The sequence below is a fragment of the Leptopilina heterotoma genome, unplaced genomic scaffold (assembly GCF_015476425.1).
Source record: "Leptopilina heterotoma isolate Lh14 unplaced genomic scaffold, ASM1547642v1 Lhet_22, whole genome shotgun sequence".
Classification (NCBI taxonomy): Eukaryota; Metazoa; Arthropoda; class Insecta; order Hymenoptera; family Figitidae; genus Leptopilina; species Leptopilina heterotoma.
The window spans coordinates 629,297-646,894 of NW_025110937.1; the positions used below are offsets into that span (position 1 = coordinate 629,297).

The 17,598-nt window shown below is 24.5% G+C and overlaps 6 protein-coding genes across 9 annotated transcripts in view; 3 read left to right on the plus strand and 3 right to left on the minus strand.

Moving 5' to 3' along the window:
* The window catches only part of LOC122501993 (HIV Tat-specific factor 1 homolog), a 133,060-nt gene extending 127,802 nt beyond the window's left edge, over window positions 1–5,258 (minus strand). The window contains exon 1 of one of the 2 annotated variants that reach the window (XM_043611819.1): window positions 5,139–5,258. The gene's annotated coding sequence lies outside the window, so the exon portion shown is untranslated. Of the gene's footprint in view, window positions 1–1,627; window positions 1,756–5,138 lie in introns of those variants that run through there. The other variant, XM_043611820.1, reaches the window with a different exon arrangement.
* Window positions 234–1,766, minus strand: LOC122502001 (cytochrome c oxidase assembly factor 5). Its single transcript, XM_043611833.1, has 3 exons — window positions 1,628–1,766; window positions 605–706; window positions 234–497 (listed from the first exon to the last, which is right to left on the minus strand). The coding sequence occupies exons 1-3, from the start codon at window positions 1,730–1,732 to the stop codon at window positions 444–446; spliced, it is 261 nt and encodes an 86-aa protein (XP_043467768.1). The 5' UTR covers window positions 1,733–1,766; the 3' UTR covers window positions 234–443.
* On the plus strand, window positions 1,872–3,806 carry LOC122501997 (lysM and putative peptidoglycan-binding domain-containing protein 3). 2 transcript variants are annotated; one of them, XM_043611828.1, is made up of 3 exons: window positions 1,872–2,028; window positions 2,539–2,746; window positions 2,877–3,806. In XM_043611828.1, the coding sequence occupies exons 1-3, from the start codon at window positions 2,012–2,014 to the stop codon at window positions 3,366–3,368; spliced, it is 717 nt and encodes a 238-aa protein (XP_043467763.1). In that variant the 5' UTR covers window positions 1,872–2,011; the 3' UTR covers window positions 3,369–3,806. The 2 variants fall into 2 exon arrangements, with proteins under 2 accessions (XP_043467763.1, XP_043467762.1); XM_043611827.1 differs by having other exon boundaries at window positions 1,927–2,110.
* LOC122502000 lies at window positions 4,728–6,109 on the plus strand. The gene is made up of 3 exons (XM_043611832.1): window positions 4,728–4,884; window positions 5,146–5,324; window positions 5,555–6,109. The coding sequence occupies exons 1-3, from the start codon at window positions 4,837–4,839 to the stop codon at window positions 5,742–5,744; spliced, it is 417 nt and encodes a 138-aa protein (XP_043467767.1). The 5' UTR covers window positions 4,728–4,836; the 3' UTR covers window positions 5,745–6,109.
* Window positions 5,959–8,644, minus strand: LOC122501998 (40S ribosomal protein S11). 2 transcript variants are annotated; one of them, XM_043611829.1, is made up of 6 exons: window positions 8,576–8,644; window positions 7,879–8,004; window positions 7,521–7,726; window positions 6,903–7,026; window positions 6,644–6,682; window positions 5,959–6,107 (listed from the first exon to the last, which is right to left on the minus strand). In XM_043611829.1, the coding sequence occupies exons 1-4, from the start codon at window positions 8,585–8,587 to the stop codon at window positions 6,903–6,905; spliced, it is 468 nt and encodes a 155-aa protein (XP_043467764.1). In that variant the 5' UTR covers window positions 8,588–8,644; the 3' UTR covers window positions 5,959–6,107; window positions 6,644–6,682. The 2 variants fall into 2 exon arrangements, with proteins under 2 accessions (XP_043467764.1, XP_043467765.1); XM_043611830.1 differs by having other exon boundaries at window positions 6,672–6,682; window positions 8,576–8,610.
* A 516-nt stretch (window positions 8,645–9,160) lies between these two features.
* On the plus strand, window positions 9,161–10,813 carry LOC122501999 (AP-2 complex subunit sigma). The gene is made up of 4 exons (XM_043611831.1): window positions 9,161–9,298; window positions 9,749–9,898; window positions 10,001–10,174; window positions 10,393–10,813. The coding sequence occupies exons 1-4, from the start codon at window positions 9,296–9,298 to the stop codon at window positions 10,492–10,494; spliced, it is 429 nt and encodes a 142-aa protein (XP_043467766.1). The 5' UTR covers window positions 9,161–9,295; the 3' UTR covers window positions 10,495–10,813.
* Window positions 10,814–17,598: the final 6,785 nt, after the last annotated feature.

Below are 17,598 nucleotides of genomic sequence, written 5' to 3' on the forward strand. Positions count from 1 at the left end.
ATTCTTTCACATTTACAATTCCATTATCAAACAGAAACTGTGATTGCATCATTTAAGAAAAAATAAACTAGGCGTTTGAAATTATCGCTTCGCCTTTTATTCTTTAATCGAAAGATTAAAATTTAAAGAAAAGAAAACAAAAGATTTCGATTTAAATCGAGTAATTGTTGAAAATTTTTTCAACACTTAGTTCTAAACGAAACTAAAATTAGATTGTAAAAAAAAACAAGAAACTTACTTGATTCGAGAATTTATTATATGTACAACGAATGATGAGAGAGAAACGATAATAAAAAGTTTTCTGACAATCCTATTTGTTGTTTACTTTCCAATCTATTATCACATTTTTATATACTTATAAGAATTAAGATAATAACGTCTTCTAAAAATTAATTTATTTCTAACCAAAAAATTACGAGTACTTTGAAAACTATTTAATAAATTTATATTTTTTCCTCATGTCCCTTTATTCCTCTGAACCTTCTTCTGTTATCGATCTACAAAAATAAATACACCCTTATCAAAATTATTTCTATCAAAACTGAAATATCTATAATTTTCTAAATAATTGAGAACGAAAAATCGATTTTGAATTCAAACTTACGAGACTACGTTTGCATTCGAAGAAAGAATTTCGAAGAGCGTAACATTCATTTGGAACGAGATCAGGATGAGAACGAAGACATTCTTTCGGTGTAATTTTGTGCTAAAAAAGTATTTCACATCTTCATACTTTTTTAAAAAGAGTAAAAATTAATTTACTTGAAAAAAAATTGCCGGTACTTGAAAACTAACAAATTTTAAGGAAAAATCATGTAGATTTTTAAAGATTTCAAATACTATTCGAATTTATATAAAAATATAAATTTTAAGTTTCCTTTTCGGTAATATGAATAATTAATAAATAATTAACATTTTTAATATATAGGCATTCATAGGGTTGCCACAAAAAATTAATTTTGTTTTTACCTGATTTCCAGACAAAATTCTTCACAGGATTCCAATTATTTAAAAAAAAAATGTAATAAAAATTCGTTGCCAGAATTAAATTCTTCTCCAAAATAATAAAATTCTTCACAGGGTTTCAATTATTTTTAATAAAAATTAGAGTAAATTCTTCGAAAAATGTAATTGAATTTTGAAGAAGAATTTTATTATTTTTAAAGCTAATTGAAATTTTTAAAAATTTTTGAACATAATTGAATTTTGAAGAAGAATTTTATTATTTTTGAAAATAATTGAATTTCTGCAATTATTTGTAACTTCTCTAAAATTCAATTTTATCTAGTACTTTAATAAATCTCCCTGACTTTTCCCTGATTCTCCTGACCTATGGCAACCCTGTTAATATGAATAAATAATTAACATTTTTCATTTAGAGAACTTTCTTTTTTTTAACTTAAAAATACTTGACATTTTAGACATTAAAGCAAACGAACTTATTTTCGTTTCGAATTTCCCCTAAAATGACACTTTAGAGTAAAAATAAACCTAAAGTAATTAATAATCTCGAAATATTTAACTTTTATCAATACGTAATTATAAACTAATCATAAAAAGATTAAAAATTTTACGATTATTACTTAAAAACTAATATAGTAAAGATTGAGGTTATGTACACACTTACAATTTTACAACAGTCACTTTTGAGTAGACACATTTTCAAGCTAGCTCGAAATAAAGAACATTTGGAATTATCCTTTAATTTCTCATCTCCCTCATATTTCATCATTTTGATATTAAACACTAATTAACAATCTTTTTTTGCGAAAATAACAAACGATCTTAATAATCGTCGTCGTGTTTTCGTTTTACAGTGTGAAGTGCGGCGCACATTGCAGAATACCAACCTAACCTGAGAGACGAGACAATTCACAGCTGTTTCCCATTAATTCAAGCCGATTCAAGCGTGGCAAAATTGTAAAAATTAATACTCCTGGTGGTGGTGTATATGGGCTAATAAATATACAAATGTATATTTAATAATTAAATTCAACGAGTGTATTGTGAAATGACGACTTCGATAACGTGAGTTTAAATATTTTTGCGATGTTTTTAAAAGACAAAAAATGTTTAAGAAATCATTGAATGATCGACATAAATCAGGAAGGTAATTATGAAATTAGGTTAGGGTACTTATATATAGTTTGACAGTTCTGACCTTTCAGAAACAATTAACATATTTTTAAGTTCTTATATTAATACAAGCGATAAGCACTGTGTAAATACAAAGAACAAAACTTGCCTTAAAAAATTAATTATTGTCTTCCATATGTTTAATTCTAAGCAATATTTTTTACGTTAAAATTAAGAAATATAGAAATTATTATTGTTTACATTTTCTAATTTTTATCGTTGAATTTAAAGATGTCAAATATATTCTAATCTCGAATTTTTAATTTAATACTTTTTTTTATATCATTCCACGTTTCATGTTTGTTCTATTTTTTCTTCTTTGAATTTTTTCTTTGAGATTTGAATAGGTACTTTAATTGTAATTTTAGTAATTGGATAATAATTTTCTTTATGAATCTATAGAACGTCAGTGTATCAAAGAGGAAACCAAAGAGATGCCTCTCCACATTATGTATTTTTATATTCCGATGATGAATACAGTGAAGATGAGGAAAATATTCCATTACAAAATCGAAATCACGCACATGCACCTCGAAAAGTGGAAGTCATAAAAATTGAGGTGCAATCTGAGGACACTTTACAGGCACTTGCTTTAAGATATGGATGTACTGTAAGTATTTTATTGATATATTTTCCTTTTTTCGAATAATTTTATTTAATTATGTAATAATTCACTAAAAAGAAAATTTAAAAAACTGAATACAAACTTATTACGAAATTTGTACGATATTAATTTCCAGATATCGGAGATAAAAAGAGTGAACAATATTCACAAGGAAAATGAAATATTCGCTCGTCAAGTGATAAAAGTGCCAGTTCAACCCTTTTCTCTATTAACAGAAAATTTAAATAATGAAGAAATCAAGGAACCAGAAAAATCGTCAACATCAAAAGAGGAGCAAATTTTGAATTTAATAACAACTCCATTGAAAGTTGTTTCAAATTCCGAAATCAATAATATTATATTAAATTCAGTAATCGAGCCAATTAGTCAAACGGATATAAATGAAGAAGAAAATATCAATTCAACTCTATTGAGTCCCTCGGAACGAAAAATTAGTCAAGAACACAGGGTTAATAGAACTTTCAAGTGTTCTGGCGCCGATTGGGGTTTCAGATGGTTTCACGTTATTGGAATTTCCCTCCTTATTTGGATTGGAGTTCCAATTTATATTTTTTACGTTATGAAACAACATTCTATAGAAAATCCGCCAAAAACCAATAAGTCTTAACGATAATTAATCTCTATAACAATTTAGTCTCGATTTGCATTTGGTTTTTACTTTCTTCAAAACGTTTTCATGGAAATTTTCACATGACAATTTTCTCTTAATTAATTATTCTGTTAAACTGAAATTCACCAAAAAGAAATCTTTTTATTCTTTTTGGAATTTCCTATGAACTATTTTCTATTTTTGAAAATTTAACATTTATTTTTTACGTTTTTTACTGCTTGACTTGTGATCGCAATTTTTAAGAGTAAAAAGATGAAGGATTCACGACAGAAATTACACTGTACCTTAGAGAAGAAAATAAGTAATCTAAGCTCAATTTATTGCCAAAAAGAAATTTTAGAATTTCGTGCCTTAAAGTGTTTAAAAAATTTGTCAGAAAAATTTTTTCTGAACGCAAAATTTAATGAATTGAAATGTTACTAAACTAAAGTAAATTAAATCAAATAATTTAATTTGAAAATTTAATTAAATTGAAATTGAATTTAATATTTAATTAAATTGAACTTGAATTGAATATTTAATTTATTGACTAAGAAAATTAGAAATATTAATTTTTCAATGTTTCCTATATTTACTAATTAATATTTCGTTAATTTTATTTGTATTAAATGTAGTAATTGATAAAACGCTTACTTATTTTGTTCTAAAACAACGAAATGCCTTTAAAAAAACGTAGTGCTTCCACTTACGATTTAAAGAAAATTTTAACTATTTTATATAGATAATTTTTTTAATAGAGATTAAGAAATGTTTATATAATAAAAAATAGCGTAAATTATAAGTGCCAAATTGTTAAAAAGAAAGGAATTATAGACTTAAAAAATGGCAGCTAGTTGCACTGGCTTTTAAACTTCTTCTAATTTTCAAATAAAAAATAGAACTTAATATTTTTCTTCACGAATCTCAAATAATAGTTAATTTCTAACTATGTTAATAATAAATGGCTAATTTAATTTGTTATTAAAATTTGTAACATTTTTCTAATTTATACTTTTAAAACAATTGTTAAGAGTTAAAAAGAACTGTTTGTAATTTAATTGAAAAAATGATTGATAGTGAAAATAAAAAATATATTTTCAAAAATTTATTTATTTATTTATTATTCAATTTTCTTATTCTTTTTTTCAAAAAATAGATTTAATTATTCTTTAAATATTAATTATTGATAGTAATAATTTTTAATAATTATTTTATTCTTTTGCGTTCGCATTTTGTTCGAGACAATGAGTCAAACGATAAAACGTATTGACTTTCAATTATTTTCAAACTTTCTCGATTATGTTTTTTATTTTTCAAAGAAATGAACAACAAAATGAAAAAAAAGTTAAGATTTGATAAATAATTTCTCTATTTGAAACGAGTTAGTCACCGGATTGTAATTTAAGAACAAACGACTATAAAGCAAAAGAGAAAAAAAAGAGAGAACTCAGAACACTTGTGCGACATTCAGAGTTCACTTCAAGAAATGTTCTCTGTCAAAATAGTTTTGCTGTGCTCGGCTATTTTCGTATTTGTAAGTGCACAACCTTTTTGAATTAAAATTTTAATTCATTTATTATTTCACAAAAAAAAACTCACTCAAGAAACTTCAAGTGAGAAAAAAAATTTCCTTATGAAATAAAATTTTGTTTTCTACTCGAATTTTTTTTCAATTCCTAATTGAAAATTTTCGAAAAATAAATGGAAATCGTTATGAAATTTTGTAACTATTTCCATTTTTTTTCTTTGATTTCTAAAATATATATTTAAATACCTGAGTTATTTTACCTTAAAGGCCGATGGGAAAAGTTATGGGAAGAATTGGTATCCAAAAAAGTACACGCACTCAATTCATAAACGAGTAGATCCGGATTATTGGGAAGATTTACCACTGGAAGATAATTCCTTGTCGGGACACTCGTCATCTGGAACAAAAATTTTGAATTTCCATAAAAACGAATTCATCGAAAATTCGTAAGTATTTGAAAAAAATATAAAAAGTTATAAATTTAAAGAAAATTTCAATTTTTATCTGAAAAACGAAAAAAAAACAAATTTAAAATAAAGAATTCCATACTAAGTACTAAACTAATTAGTAATTATATAAAGATATTAATAATTAGTTATTAAATATTAATTAATTATAAAACTAATAATAATAAAATATATTCACTATTTAATTTTTTTTAATTATAAAATTTCAGACCCAGGCTCTATCGCAAATACAGTCCCTACGATAAACATTCATTATCTCAAAAAATATTGAAACGAAATAAAAGAGATATCAATGTTAAAATCAAGAATCAAAAGACAAAAAAGTACAATAAGCATCAAGATCGTGAAAAAAATAAGACAAACTCTAAGTACGAGAAAATGAAAAAATTTATTAATTAGAAAAATTATTCTTTTTTCAGTCAATGACAAATTGTAAACTTTATTTACGAAAAAGTAAATTTGATTAAAAATTTTATAATTCGTTTTTATATTTTCATAATAAAGTAGTTTTTTAATGTTTAATAAATAAATAACTAAATAAAAAAAATATCCGGTTTTTTTTTAAAAAGAAGGGTAACAATATCAAAGTATGAATTATCAAAACAAACTTAGATTTTATTTAAATGAATTTATTTTTCAAACGCAATTGATGTTTTTTATGCGTTAAACATTTACATAATGATGATGGTAAATCATTGACTTAATTTAATTTCGTCGATTTTCTCGATGAACGTCCACCTTCCAGGATCTGATATTTTATACCTGAAACAGAAAATAGAATTTTTGTTAAAAAGCGAATTAAAATGATACGTAATTTAATGTATGTAATAATTTTTAAAAGTTTGAATTAAATCAGAGGACGAAGTTGTCTTTCAATTTTAATCGTCAGAAGACCGTCGTCAATCTCATCATGAAAACAAATTGGAATTTTAATTAACAGCAACTGCTCCATTTTCATCTTTAAGAAGAAATAATTTTACGAAAAAAACCAACAAAGCGAAATGTTTTTGTATATTAAACTCCAAATTTGTGTATGTAATAAAATTCAATAAAAAATTGAAAACTCTGTTCCTAAAATTTCGAACGTTCAAATAAACGAAATTTTGCAATATTTTTAAAAATTATAGACTGAAGTGAAAAATTTTGTAATTATTTATTTAATTTTTTAATTATAAAAAACAATATTTTGTAATGAAATTTAAAAGTGGTAAGGAAAAAAAATATCGCCGTTCATTTGAACGATCGAAATTTTAAGAAACAAATTTCTTAATTGTAAAGTAGAAAAAAATAATTCTTACCTATAAATTCTCAAGATGTTTTTCTCACCTTTTCTTTATCTGCAAAAAAAATAAACAATAATTTTAATGAATAAAGAACTAAAATAAAATTTACAGAAAATAGATTTAATCGAAAAAAGAATTTCAGTGGACGATAATGATGACTTCAAATTATTTTTATTCAGAAGACCGTCGTCAAACTCATCATAAATATTCTTTTTTCCTCGTCTATTGTTATTTTTAAAAATTGTCATTTAATTTTAAAGAAAATTCTCCATACCTAGAATTTCTTGAAGCTCTTCTTCGATCCTGTTCCCTTTGAGACCTTAAGAACGTTGAATCTGACTGTTTTACTCAATGGTCTGCATTCTCCAATAGTCACGATGTCTCCAATTTCAACGTCTCTGAAAAATTATCATCTTTTATTAAAAAATTGATTTAAAACATAAAATTGTTGAAAAAATAATCTTTCAATTGTAGAAAGAGGAAGCAAAAAAATTAAAATACTTAACATTTCTATCAGTAGACGATTAAGTGACTTCATATTATTTTCAGAAGACCGTCGTCAATATCATCACGAAAGTATTTTTTGTTTTTAAAAACATTTATACATTCAAAGAAAGGGAAAAAATTCTTTCAAAATATGAAAAAAATCTTCTTTGAAATATAAATAAATCTTGTTAGAAATATAAATAAATCTTGTTCGAAATACAAATAAATCTTCTTTGAAACATAAATAAATCTTCTTTGAAATGTCAATTTTTCTTTCAAAATGAGAAAAATTGTTTTGAAAAACATTTTTAATAGTTAAAAGGTTTCCCATAAAATTCGATAATTCTTGTTTGGAAAAATATGCAAAATAAATGAAAATAAAAGGATAATAATTTTTAGTACGAACCTAAAACAGGGACTTAGATGGACACTCATATTTCTGTGACGCTTCTCAAAACGATTATATTTTCTTACGTAGTGTAAGTAATCCCGTCTGATGACAATTGTTCTCTGCATTTTCATCTTTTGAACAACGCCAGTGAGAATGCGTCCTCGGATCGCCACATTTCCGGTAAATGGACACTTCTTGTCAATGTAGGTTCCATCAATCGCCTAAAGAAAAAAAACATTTAAAAAGAACATTTTTTTAAAATTTTTAAAATAAAATATTTCTTTAATTAATTTTCATTCAAATTCTTCATTATTTACTAAAATATACACAATTTCAAACATAATATTCATAATTAAAATAAATAAATACTCACATCACGTGGAGTTTTGAATCCAAGACCAACATTTCTTGTGTATCGCAAGGATTTGCGACTTTTTTGTCCCTGACCCTTTTTGCGGTTCAGGAAAACAGTTGGTTGCTTTTGGAACGACTTTACGTTCTGCAATTAATAAAAAAAAACCATTATAAACTCCGAACAAAACAATAAACATTTAAACAACGAATTCGTTTAAACAATGCAAAAAAGTATATTTTATTTCGTAATTTTAATTTCATTAAAAGAAATAAACAATATTTTTCCTCTTTTTATGAGAAAGAATTATAAAATAATCTAAAAATTGTTAATTGGAAAATAATATTATGAATCAAAGTGGATTTTGAGGTTAGGTTGACAGACGTCAAGTTTACAAGTTTTCTGTAAAGTTTAAACCATTTCCACATTGACATGTGACATTTATTTTCACTAAAACCAAAATCAACTGCATTTTTAGAAAATATTTGTCATACTTTGATAGATTTTTGTTACAAAAGAAAGTGAAACACGTGTTAGAGTAATAGCGTCAATAAGCAGATCACCAATATGACATACTTTGGGGAAAAATATTGTCGTTTATAAAACTACTTGAAGTAAATTAACATCAGGCATTACTAGTTTAACGAAAAAGATGCAAATTTTTTATAGAGATTGTAAATAATAACTGATTTTTTAATGATTATTATAAGCAACATACCTGATCCGCCATTTTCGACTTGTGAAAGAGCGACAACGAAAAGCGGAAACATGATGTCGACTGAGAACAATGCTGCCAACTGTTTATTTTCCACTGTTTCCACTCGCACTATAGTCTTCACTATAATCGAATTATAGTCTTTAATAGTAAAAACTCCATAAAAAATACAATTTTCTCTTGATTTTATAAACATTTTTCACTTCCAGTTAAAAACAATTAAGAAAATATGAAAAAATTGCGTAAAAAAATAATTTTACGGAATCCTATTGGATGCGTGAATTGTCCTAGACTACACTGGACATACTGTCGCGGTAAAATTTAAATTGTACACCCGAACAATTTGTTTTAAATCTTTTTTACAATATTTTTTAATCGAATAAAGAGAATATTGATTAGAAATAATAACCAATCTTCAGAAAATAAGTAAAAATGCCTAAAGTCTGTAATAATAATACAGAGAAATGAAGTGGGGAAAAATAAAAATACGAACTGCTTTCCTGTCTGAAGTTAGAAACAAAGCGCGCGCAACCTTTTCGATAGACAAGCGAGTCAAGCATCGATAATCGATAAATTGACAAGTTGACAATTGACAAACTGCATACTTCACTTTATGGTGGGTGGGTGGATTTTTGACATTTCGTTTCTGCTCGATATTTTTCCAAAATAAAAATAATAGTAATAATTTATAGAGAGTTTATCAGTTCAAGCACATAGTAAATAATGGTACGTATATTTTTCTACAATAAAACTTGTAAATATTTAACTAGTAATTAACATTAATATCAATTACTCAATTAACACCGATTTTCAACAAGATGCATTTTTGATCTTCATTTATTTTCCCAACAATTGAGTAATTATTTCTTAACTAGGTATTGTAAATTGTTTACTGAAAAGCTAGAGTTCGCATTGTTAATACTCGAAAAATTACGAAAATTGTAGAAGAGGTTAAGTCTTTTTTTTGTACATATACCACATATACTAATTATTTAATTTGTTCTTGAATAAATTTTTATAATTTTTATTCTATTCATTATATTTAATATTTTTATTAAAAATCGTATTTTTTCTAAATGAAAAAAAATTTGTAATAAAAAAAAGACATATTATAATTCTCTCTATTCTATAATTATTTTCTAGTTGGAAAAATAAATTGAAAATTATTATTTTCAGATTCGTTTCATCCTTATTCAAAATAGGGCTGGAAAGACCAGATTAGCAAAATGGTATATGAATTTCGACGATGATGAAAAGCAAAAATTAATAGAAGAAGTTCATGCAGTTGTAACTGTCAGAGATGCAAAACATACCAATTTCGTTGAGGTTAGTTTCTCTATTTTTGTAAATTTATTTATCTCGCTAATGTTCGTAAAATTCGATTCAAAATTTATACATTTTAGAAAAAATTAACTATTTTTCTTTCAGTTCCGTAATTTTAAAATCGTATACAGACGATATGCTGGCTTATACTTTTGTATATGCGTTGATGTTAACGACAATAATTTGTGTTACCTAGAGGCAATTCACAATTTTGTTGAAGTCCTGAACGAGTATTTCCACAACGTTTGTGAATTGGACTTAGTTTTTAACTTTTACAAGGTATTTTTCTAATGAGACAATTATTTAATTAATATTTCATTAATATCTTCAATGTTAAATTATTACTATTATTTTTTTTCTTATTTTGTTTTCCTATTGTCATTTTTCTTATTATTATTTTTTTCTTTTATTATTAATTATTATTTTAATTATAAAAATTATATTTTGAAATTCAATATAAATTCAGTGGATAATTTGAAAATTCTTTTCCATTCCAGGTTTATACCGTAGTGGATGAAATGTTCTTAGCTGGAGAAATTAGGGAAACCAGTCAAACCAAAGTTCTTAAACAATTATTAATGTTGAATTCTTTAGAATAATATGCAAACTATTGTGGAAAGAGAAATTATTCTAATTATTTCAACTCTATTTGATTTTCTCGTAATGTTAGAAAAAGTATCGAATGTAAAAAAAAAGAATTATTTATGTACCTGCGAGAGGGATATATTGGAGCATAAAGCTAATAATTGTGGAATATTTTCTGCCTGTTAAAGATAGAAATACGTTGTAGTACATAAAAGTACTATTGAATTTAATTACAATGGCAAAATAGGGAGATTTTTTCTTTTTAGCAGGATTAATTTAAAAACAAAAATTGGACTCATTACAAAAAAGAATTAAAATTATAATACTCATTTACATTCGTTTTTTTAGTTACTATGACGAAAGAGTTGTCGAAGACGCTTTTTTTTATAAATAATTTTTATTATACACTAATTTCAAACTTCCGTAATAATAAATTAATTGTTCGAGTTAACGATTTTATTCTTCTTTTAAAAATGATAATAATTATAATCGAAAAAAATAAATAATTATTATATTACCGAAAAATGTTTATTGTTATTATTAACAAATTTTAGCTAAAAATAATTTTATTTTCAAGAATTTTTAGACGATTTTGTAATATACAAACTTCTGGGAGGAGTCATGCGGAGTAATAAAAGTACAACACATTCTCTCCGACTCCAATGAAGTGGCGCCATTCAACGAATCTTTAATTAAATCGGTCGACAGCTTCTGTACGAAGCAAATAAAAGTTTGAAATTTTTTTTTTTTCCTTCAAAAGTAACGATCGTAAATTCGTATTATAAATAGTCTTAAATTATTTCTTCGTAGGCAACAATATAATTGAGAATTAATTATGTTTGTAAACTTTTTCAATTTTTAATTAGTAAAAAAAGGGAAAATTTTATAATTTACAATTTAGTTCAATTAAAAATTTCAATTAAGAAAAAAAAAAATATTTTTTGTATTAATTCAAAAAGTATATTTGTATTAATTCAAAATGTACTTTTTTATTAATTCAAAAAGTAATTTTTGCATTAATTTAAAAAGTAATTTTTGCATTAATTTAAAAAGTAATTTTTGAATTAATTTAAAGAGTATTTTTTGTATTAATTCAAAAAGTAATTTTTGGATTAATTTAAAAATGTATTTTTTTTTATTAATTCAAAATGTATTTTCTTCTACTAATTAAAAAAAATTTCCTTTTGCTTCAATAATTGGTAAATTTAAAAAAATAATAAAATTTTTTCGGTTCTTTCGTTTTTTTTCGATAAAATTCGAAGAAGGTAAAAAAAGAATATATGTTGAAATGTTAGATTTCACTGGGGAATAAATTATACGGAGTATGAAACAGGGAGTGTCTAAAAAGATGTCAAGTGTTAATAAAAACGTACTAAGTAAAATATTTAGGGAGATTGGGTTATCTGGGGTTATCGTTGAAAAGAGTAGGATACACTTGTAGTGGCGGCGACCCCTGCAACTGATATCGCGCATCGCTTCGCCTCGATGCGCCTCTCTTGCATTTTCTCAAAATATTAGCAACATTTCTTTATACATTCTCTCCATTGAAATTTATATCGAAATTCTAATGAGATTTTCCCCCTCCGAGAATAACATTCTTTTGCTAATTAGGCTAAGAAATAGAAAATAAATTCGAATCATGAAGAATTAATCTATACAGAAATATTCAATACTTTTGAATTTTTAAAATAATTTTTAATCTTTTTGATTCAAAAAAAGTGAAAGAAAAAAGAATTTTTTTTTAACTTTTCTTTCATAATTTCAGATTCAAACTTTAAAAAACTTTAATTATCAACTAATTTACTAATTAATTATTCTTGTTTATTAACTTCGAAAATTTTAATAAAATTCTTTACAGAAATTCTATTATTTTCATAAATAGAAGAATTCTTTGTAAGAATTCAATTATTTTTAAAAATTTCAATAAAATTCTTCGCGAGAATTCAATTGTTTTCACAAATAATCAAATCCTTCACAATAATTCAATTATTTTCATAAATAATAACATTCTTCGTAAGAATTCTATTATTTTTATAAATAGTAAATTTTTTGCAAAAATTTAATTATTTTTAAACAAAATTTTAATAAAATTTCATAAAAGAATGCAATTTTTAAATAATTTTTAATATTTTTCGAAAAAATTCAATTATTTTATAAAATTTTACTAAAATTTCATGAAACAATTCAATTTTTAAAAATTTTTAATACTATTTTTCGAAAAAATTCAACTTTCTAAAATTTTAATAAATTTTTCAAAATAATTCAATTACATTTATATGTTGTAGTAAACTTTTTTGGAAAAATTCAATTATATTAAAAAAATTTCACGAAAGAATTTAATTTTTAAAATTTTAATAAATTCTTTGCAAAAATGCAATTATTTTTAAAAAAAATTCCACGAAAGAATTGAATTTTTTTAAGTTATAAAATTTTTCAAAAGAATTCAGTTATTTTCTATAATTTTAATAAAATTTAATAATTAAATATTTAATTGTAGTTATTAAGAAACACGATTATTTAAAAAACTTAAAAGAAAAATTTAATAAAATATAATTATTTTCAAAATTTATAATGAAAATTATTAAAAAAACTCCATTATTAAAAAAAAATCGAAGAAATTCTTTGAAAAGATAATTCAATTAAAATTTTAATAAAATTCTTCGCAAGAATTCAATTTTTTTCCTAAATAATAAAATTCTTCGAAGGAATTCTATTATTATTATCAAATTTTTTGATAAAATTCTTTGCAACAATTCGATAATAATATTTAAATTTAGATTCGAAAGTATTTTCTATTTCATGTTATTGAATTGGAGAATTGAATTTTGAATAAAAAAAGAATTGAATACTTCTCAGTATTATATTAATATTAAAAAATGTTGAGACAAAAATATTTATGCTAAAAACTAACCTCAAATTTTGTTTTTTGTTGACATTTTTCTTCTTCGGAATAATAATAAAAACTTCGTATATTCGAATCCAATCAATCAATCAAATAAGCAAATCCGCAACTCCATTATTATGCACAGCATCAAGCAAATTGGTAGAAATTCGATCACAAATCTAGAAAAATAGACATTTTTAGCACTTTTGAGCAAAAAAAGTAAAAACAATTTTAGCAAAACAGACACAAGATTGCATTTTCAAGAAACGATTGAAAATATTAATCATACTGAGAATATATGCAAAGAAAAAGCAAATATTTTTCAATTATTGTACGAAATATTAGTTACAATAACAGAATTTATGACAAAAATACCAAATATATACAAAAGTTGATGCAATATCGTTGGTTATGTTTATAAAAAAACATTTAATGAAAAAACTCACCTTTTGCACGATATATATAACAGGGTTGTAACAGGGTCTAACAATATCTTCAAACAGGAACTTAATAAAATATCTACATTCGTTCAATCACGTATTTAATAACTTATTTCTCTTTCTAAGTATACGTCTGCAACTCTTAAAAACATTTCAAAACAATTTAACTTTTAACAAATTAAGACTTAAACAATCATCCATTATTGTTTACAACAGGAAGTGAAGGAGGGAACAATTTGGCGCCAAGGAGCAAACCGGAAGTAGTCCAAAAAGAAGGGAAAGGAGTAACGTTTTCTGATTGGCTGGCAGTTTTAATGGCAAATTTGTCCAGCCAATGAGAGTTACTCTCGAAATTTTTCAAATAACCGTTTATCTATTGACCTTGGAATCTTTACTCTAGTGTAATTTACCGCGTTTTTGATTATAGTAAACAAAGGACGCGGATGAAGAAAAGTTTTCTTATTTAGAATATTCTTATAAATATAATATCCAGTGGCTGTAAATCTTTCCGTATTTACGAGAAAAATGAAGGTAATTAATAACATTTATACAAATCTGTCAATATTTGATGTGAATTTTTGTAAATTTCTTTCGTTCCGTCTACTTTCTTTTCGTTTGCGAAACTTTGAGGTTATGTTTCATTATAAATTTGTAAATTATTATTTTTTATTTTTATTATTACCTATTATTATTTAATTTTGGTAAATTTCTTTTTTTCTATCTGCTTTATATTCTTTTGCGAAATATTGAGGTTATGTTCCATTAAAAATCTATTTTTTATTATTTTTGTTTTCTTTTGATTATTATTTTTTTTTAGAAATTGTTTTTGGAAATAGAGATTGATTTAGAGTATACGGTCTTTTTTTTTAAATTACGCCTCAGTAAATTGAAATTAATTGAACGATGTATAAAAAATAAATGACAAAACAGATTTGTTGTGTATGAGACTAATTACTCATTAAAGAAAAGGAAGTATACGCACAGAGAAGAGAGCGTGGTGAGTATAATTACGAAAGTCTTGAGGTTTCCTCCAGATTTGAGTATTCATCTTTTCTTTTTTTTCTATTTTCTTCCTTCACCTCTTGTATACATGTATCACACAAGTTCCTCTCTTTCAGTTGCAGAGGGTACAAATAGCTTCGCGACCCCAAGTGTACATTTCGCGTCGACACAACGTCGGCGTCTCTCATGTGTCCTCTTCGTCAGATAGCGTATCCACGAGAGAGTTTTGCAAGCAGATGCTCTTTATATGCTTTAGCACACTACCGAATGGATGAGGGTTGGGTTTTAATCTATTTCCTCCTTTTCTTTTCCATTTTGCAAAAGCGGAGACACACACACACAAACACACATTCGGTAAAACTGAGAAAAGGGGATTTCGGAGAGAAGCCAAACGACCAAGCAGGAGACACATTAGCTATATTCCAAGTTTGCATGGCGGAACGCCCCTGTCCATATTCTCGCGGCTCGCGAATGTCGTTTTCTTCATTCTACTACTTGTATAGATATTACAGAAGACACGACATAAGAAAGAGCGAAATGCATTCATGGTAGGTGTGAATTATCTCCTTAAAATATTTAGATGACTTCCTTTTAGATCCTAATACCAGAAAATGTCTCTTTATTCTTTCAACATTTTTTTTATTATTATTATTCTTACCATCAAATGTTACACACTCTAAATTTGAATAAGTAAAAATGTTTACTAATTTGAATAGGTAAAAATGTTTACTAATTTCAATTAGTGACTGATTTTTTGCTTTTGATTGAGTTAATTTGACTAATAAATTAGTAGAAATTGCTATTTATTAGTAAAATTGACTAATTCAATTCATTTATTCAATTCATTTATTTTATTTTTAAATATAAATTTTTGAATGATTTCACAATCGAAATTTAAAAAATTCACTAATTAAATACGTAATTAATTATTATTGTTATTTCAACAAAATTTTAATATAACTCTTCAAAAGAATTCAATTATTTTCATATAAATAATTTCATTCTTTGGAAGAATTCAATTGTTTTCAACAAAATTTCAATGAAATTTCACCGAAGAATATTCAATTATTTTCTAAAATATTAATAAATCCTTAGAAACAATTAAATTATTTTTTTATAAACAGTAAAATTTTTTGCACAAAATTTAATTATTTTTACAGGGTTGCTACAGGTCAGGAAAATCAGGGAAATTAGAATTGGTCAAGAAATCAGGAAAAAGTCAGGGATTTTTATTAAAGTACAGGAAGAAATTAAATTTGCAAGATGACATAATTAATTTTATTTATTTTTTTAAAATATATTTAATTAATTATTAAAAATCACGGATTTATAGAAGAATTTTATAGTTAAAAACACTAAAAAAAATTGAATTTTAGAGACGTTACAAATGTTTGAAAAAATTTAATTATGTTCAAAAACTATTAAAAAAATACTCTTCAGAATTCCAATTATCTTTAATAATAATAAAATTCTTCTCCAAAATTCAATTATTTTCATAAATAATAAAAATTTCATAGAAGTTTAAATATTTACAAATTTTTTTAAAAATTTCTTCACAATAATTCAATTATTTTTATAAATAATAAAATTGTTTCCAAAGATTCAATTATTTTCATGAATAAAACTCGTCATGGAAGAATTAATTTAAAATTGTATTAAAAATAATTTAAATCCTAAGAAAAATTTTTATTATTTATGATAATAATTGAATTCTTACAACGAATTTGATTAAATTTTTAAAATAATTAAATTGTGAAAAATAATTTATTTGAATAAAATTTAATTTAGAATTCTCCTCTAAAATTAATTTCTCTTTTTCAGTTTTGAAACATAAAACAATTTGGACTTAAAATTCCTTCAATAATCGAGACTTTGTTTCGCATTTTCGGCAATGGCTTTATTCAGCCGCTGATTTATTACCTCTCCTTCATCACTGCACCCGAACTAATTGACCGGAGCGCATCCGCAGAAACGAAATGTACATGGGTCAAAACAGACGTCGCGTGCTGTCTACAAATTACACAAATTTACATTGCTCACCACCAGACCAGAACTCTTTGGGAAAAGTATTTTTTTCCCTTTTAATTTCAAAGGAGAATATGTCTACTTACCTGCGGTAAATAATTACACTCGACAATAATTATTATATTTCCCACTATATTTATTAATTTAATTTGCAAACAGGGACCGTGACATTCAAATTTTCTCCTCAAATGTAAATTAAATTTACATTTGAGGAGAAAAAATCGAAATTGTACCTTTTTTAAATTTTACTGTTGTGATATTCTATCACTATTTTAATAATTTACAATAATTTGTTCAAATTTATCGAGTATGGAATTTTTTTGTAGATTTGAAAAACTGAAAACGAAGAAGAAAATATTTGAAAAAAGAAGAAGAAAAATAACGAAGAGGAAAATGAAAAATTCAAAAGAACCGAAAATTTTTTGTAGATTTCGAAAACTGAAAAGGACAAAAAGAAAATATTGAAAAAAATGATAAAAATTACAAAGAAGAAAAGAGTCGAAAGAAAAATGTTTTGAAAAATAAAAAAAAATTATGAAAAAGAAAAGGAGCGAAAAGAATTTTAAAAATCCATAAGAAGAAGCGAATTGAGAAGAGAATATTTAAAAAAAATCAAAGGAGGACAATACAAAAAGATCGAGAAGAAATTAATAGGAAAAAAGACAAAAATTCTACAAAAAATGAAACAAAAACGAATATATTTTGGTAAGTTGATTATATTGACATTAAGAGGGTAATTAATAGAAATTGATTTATTTTTTGTTTTT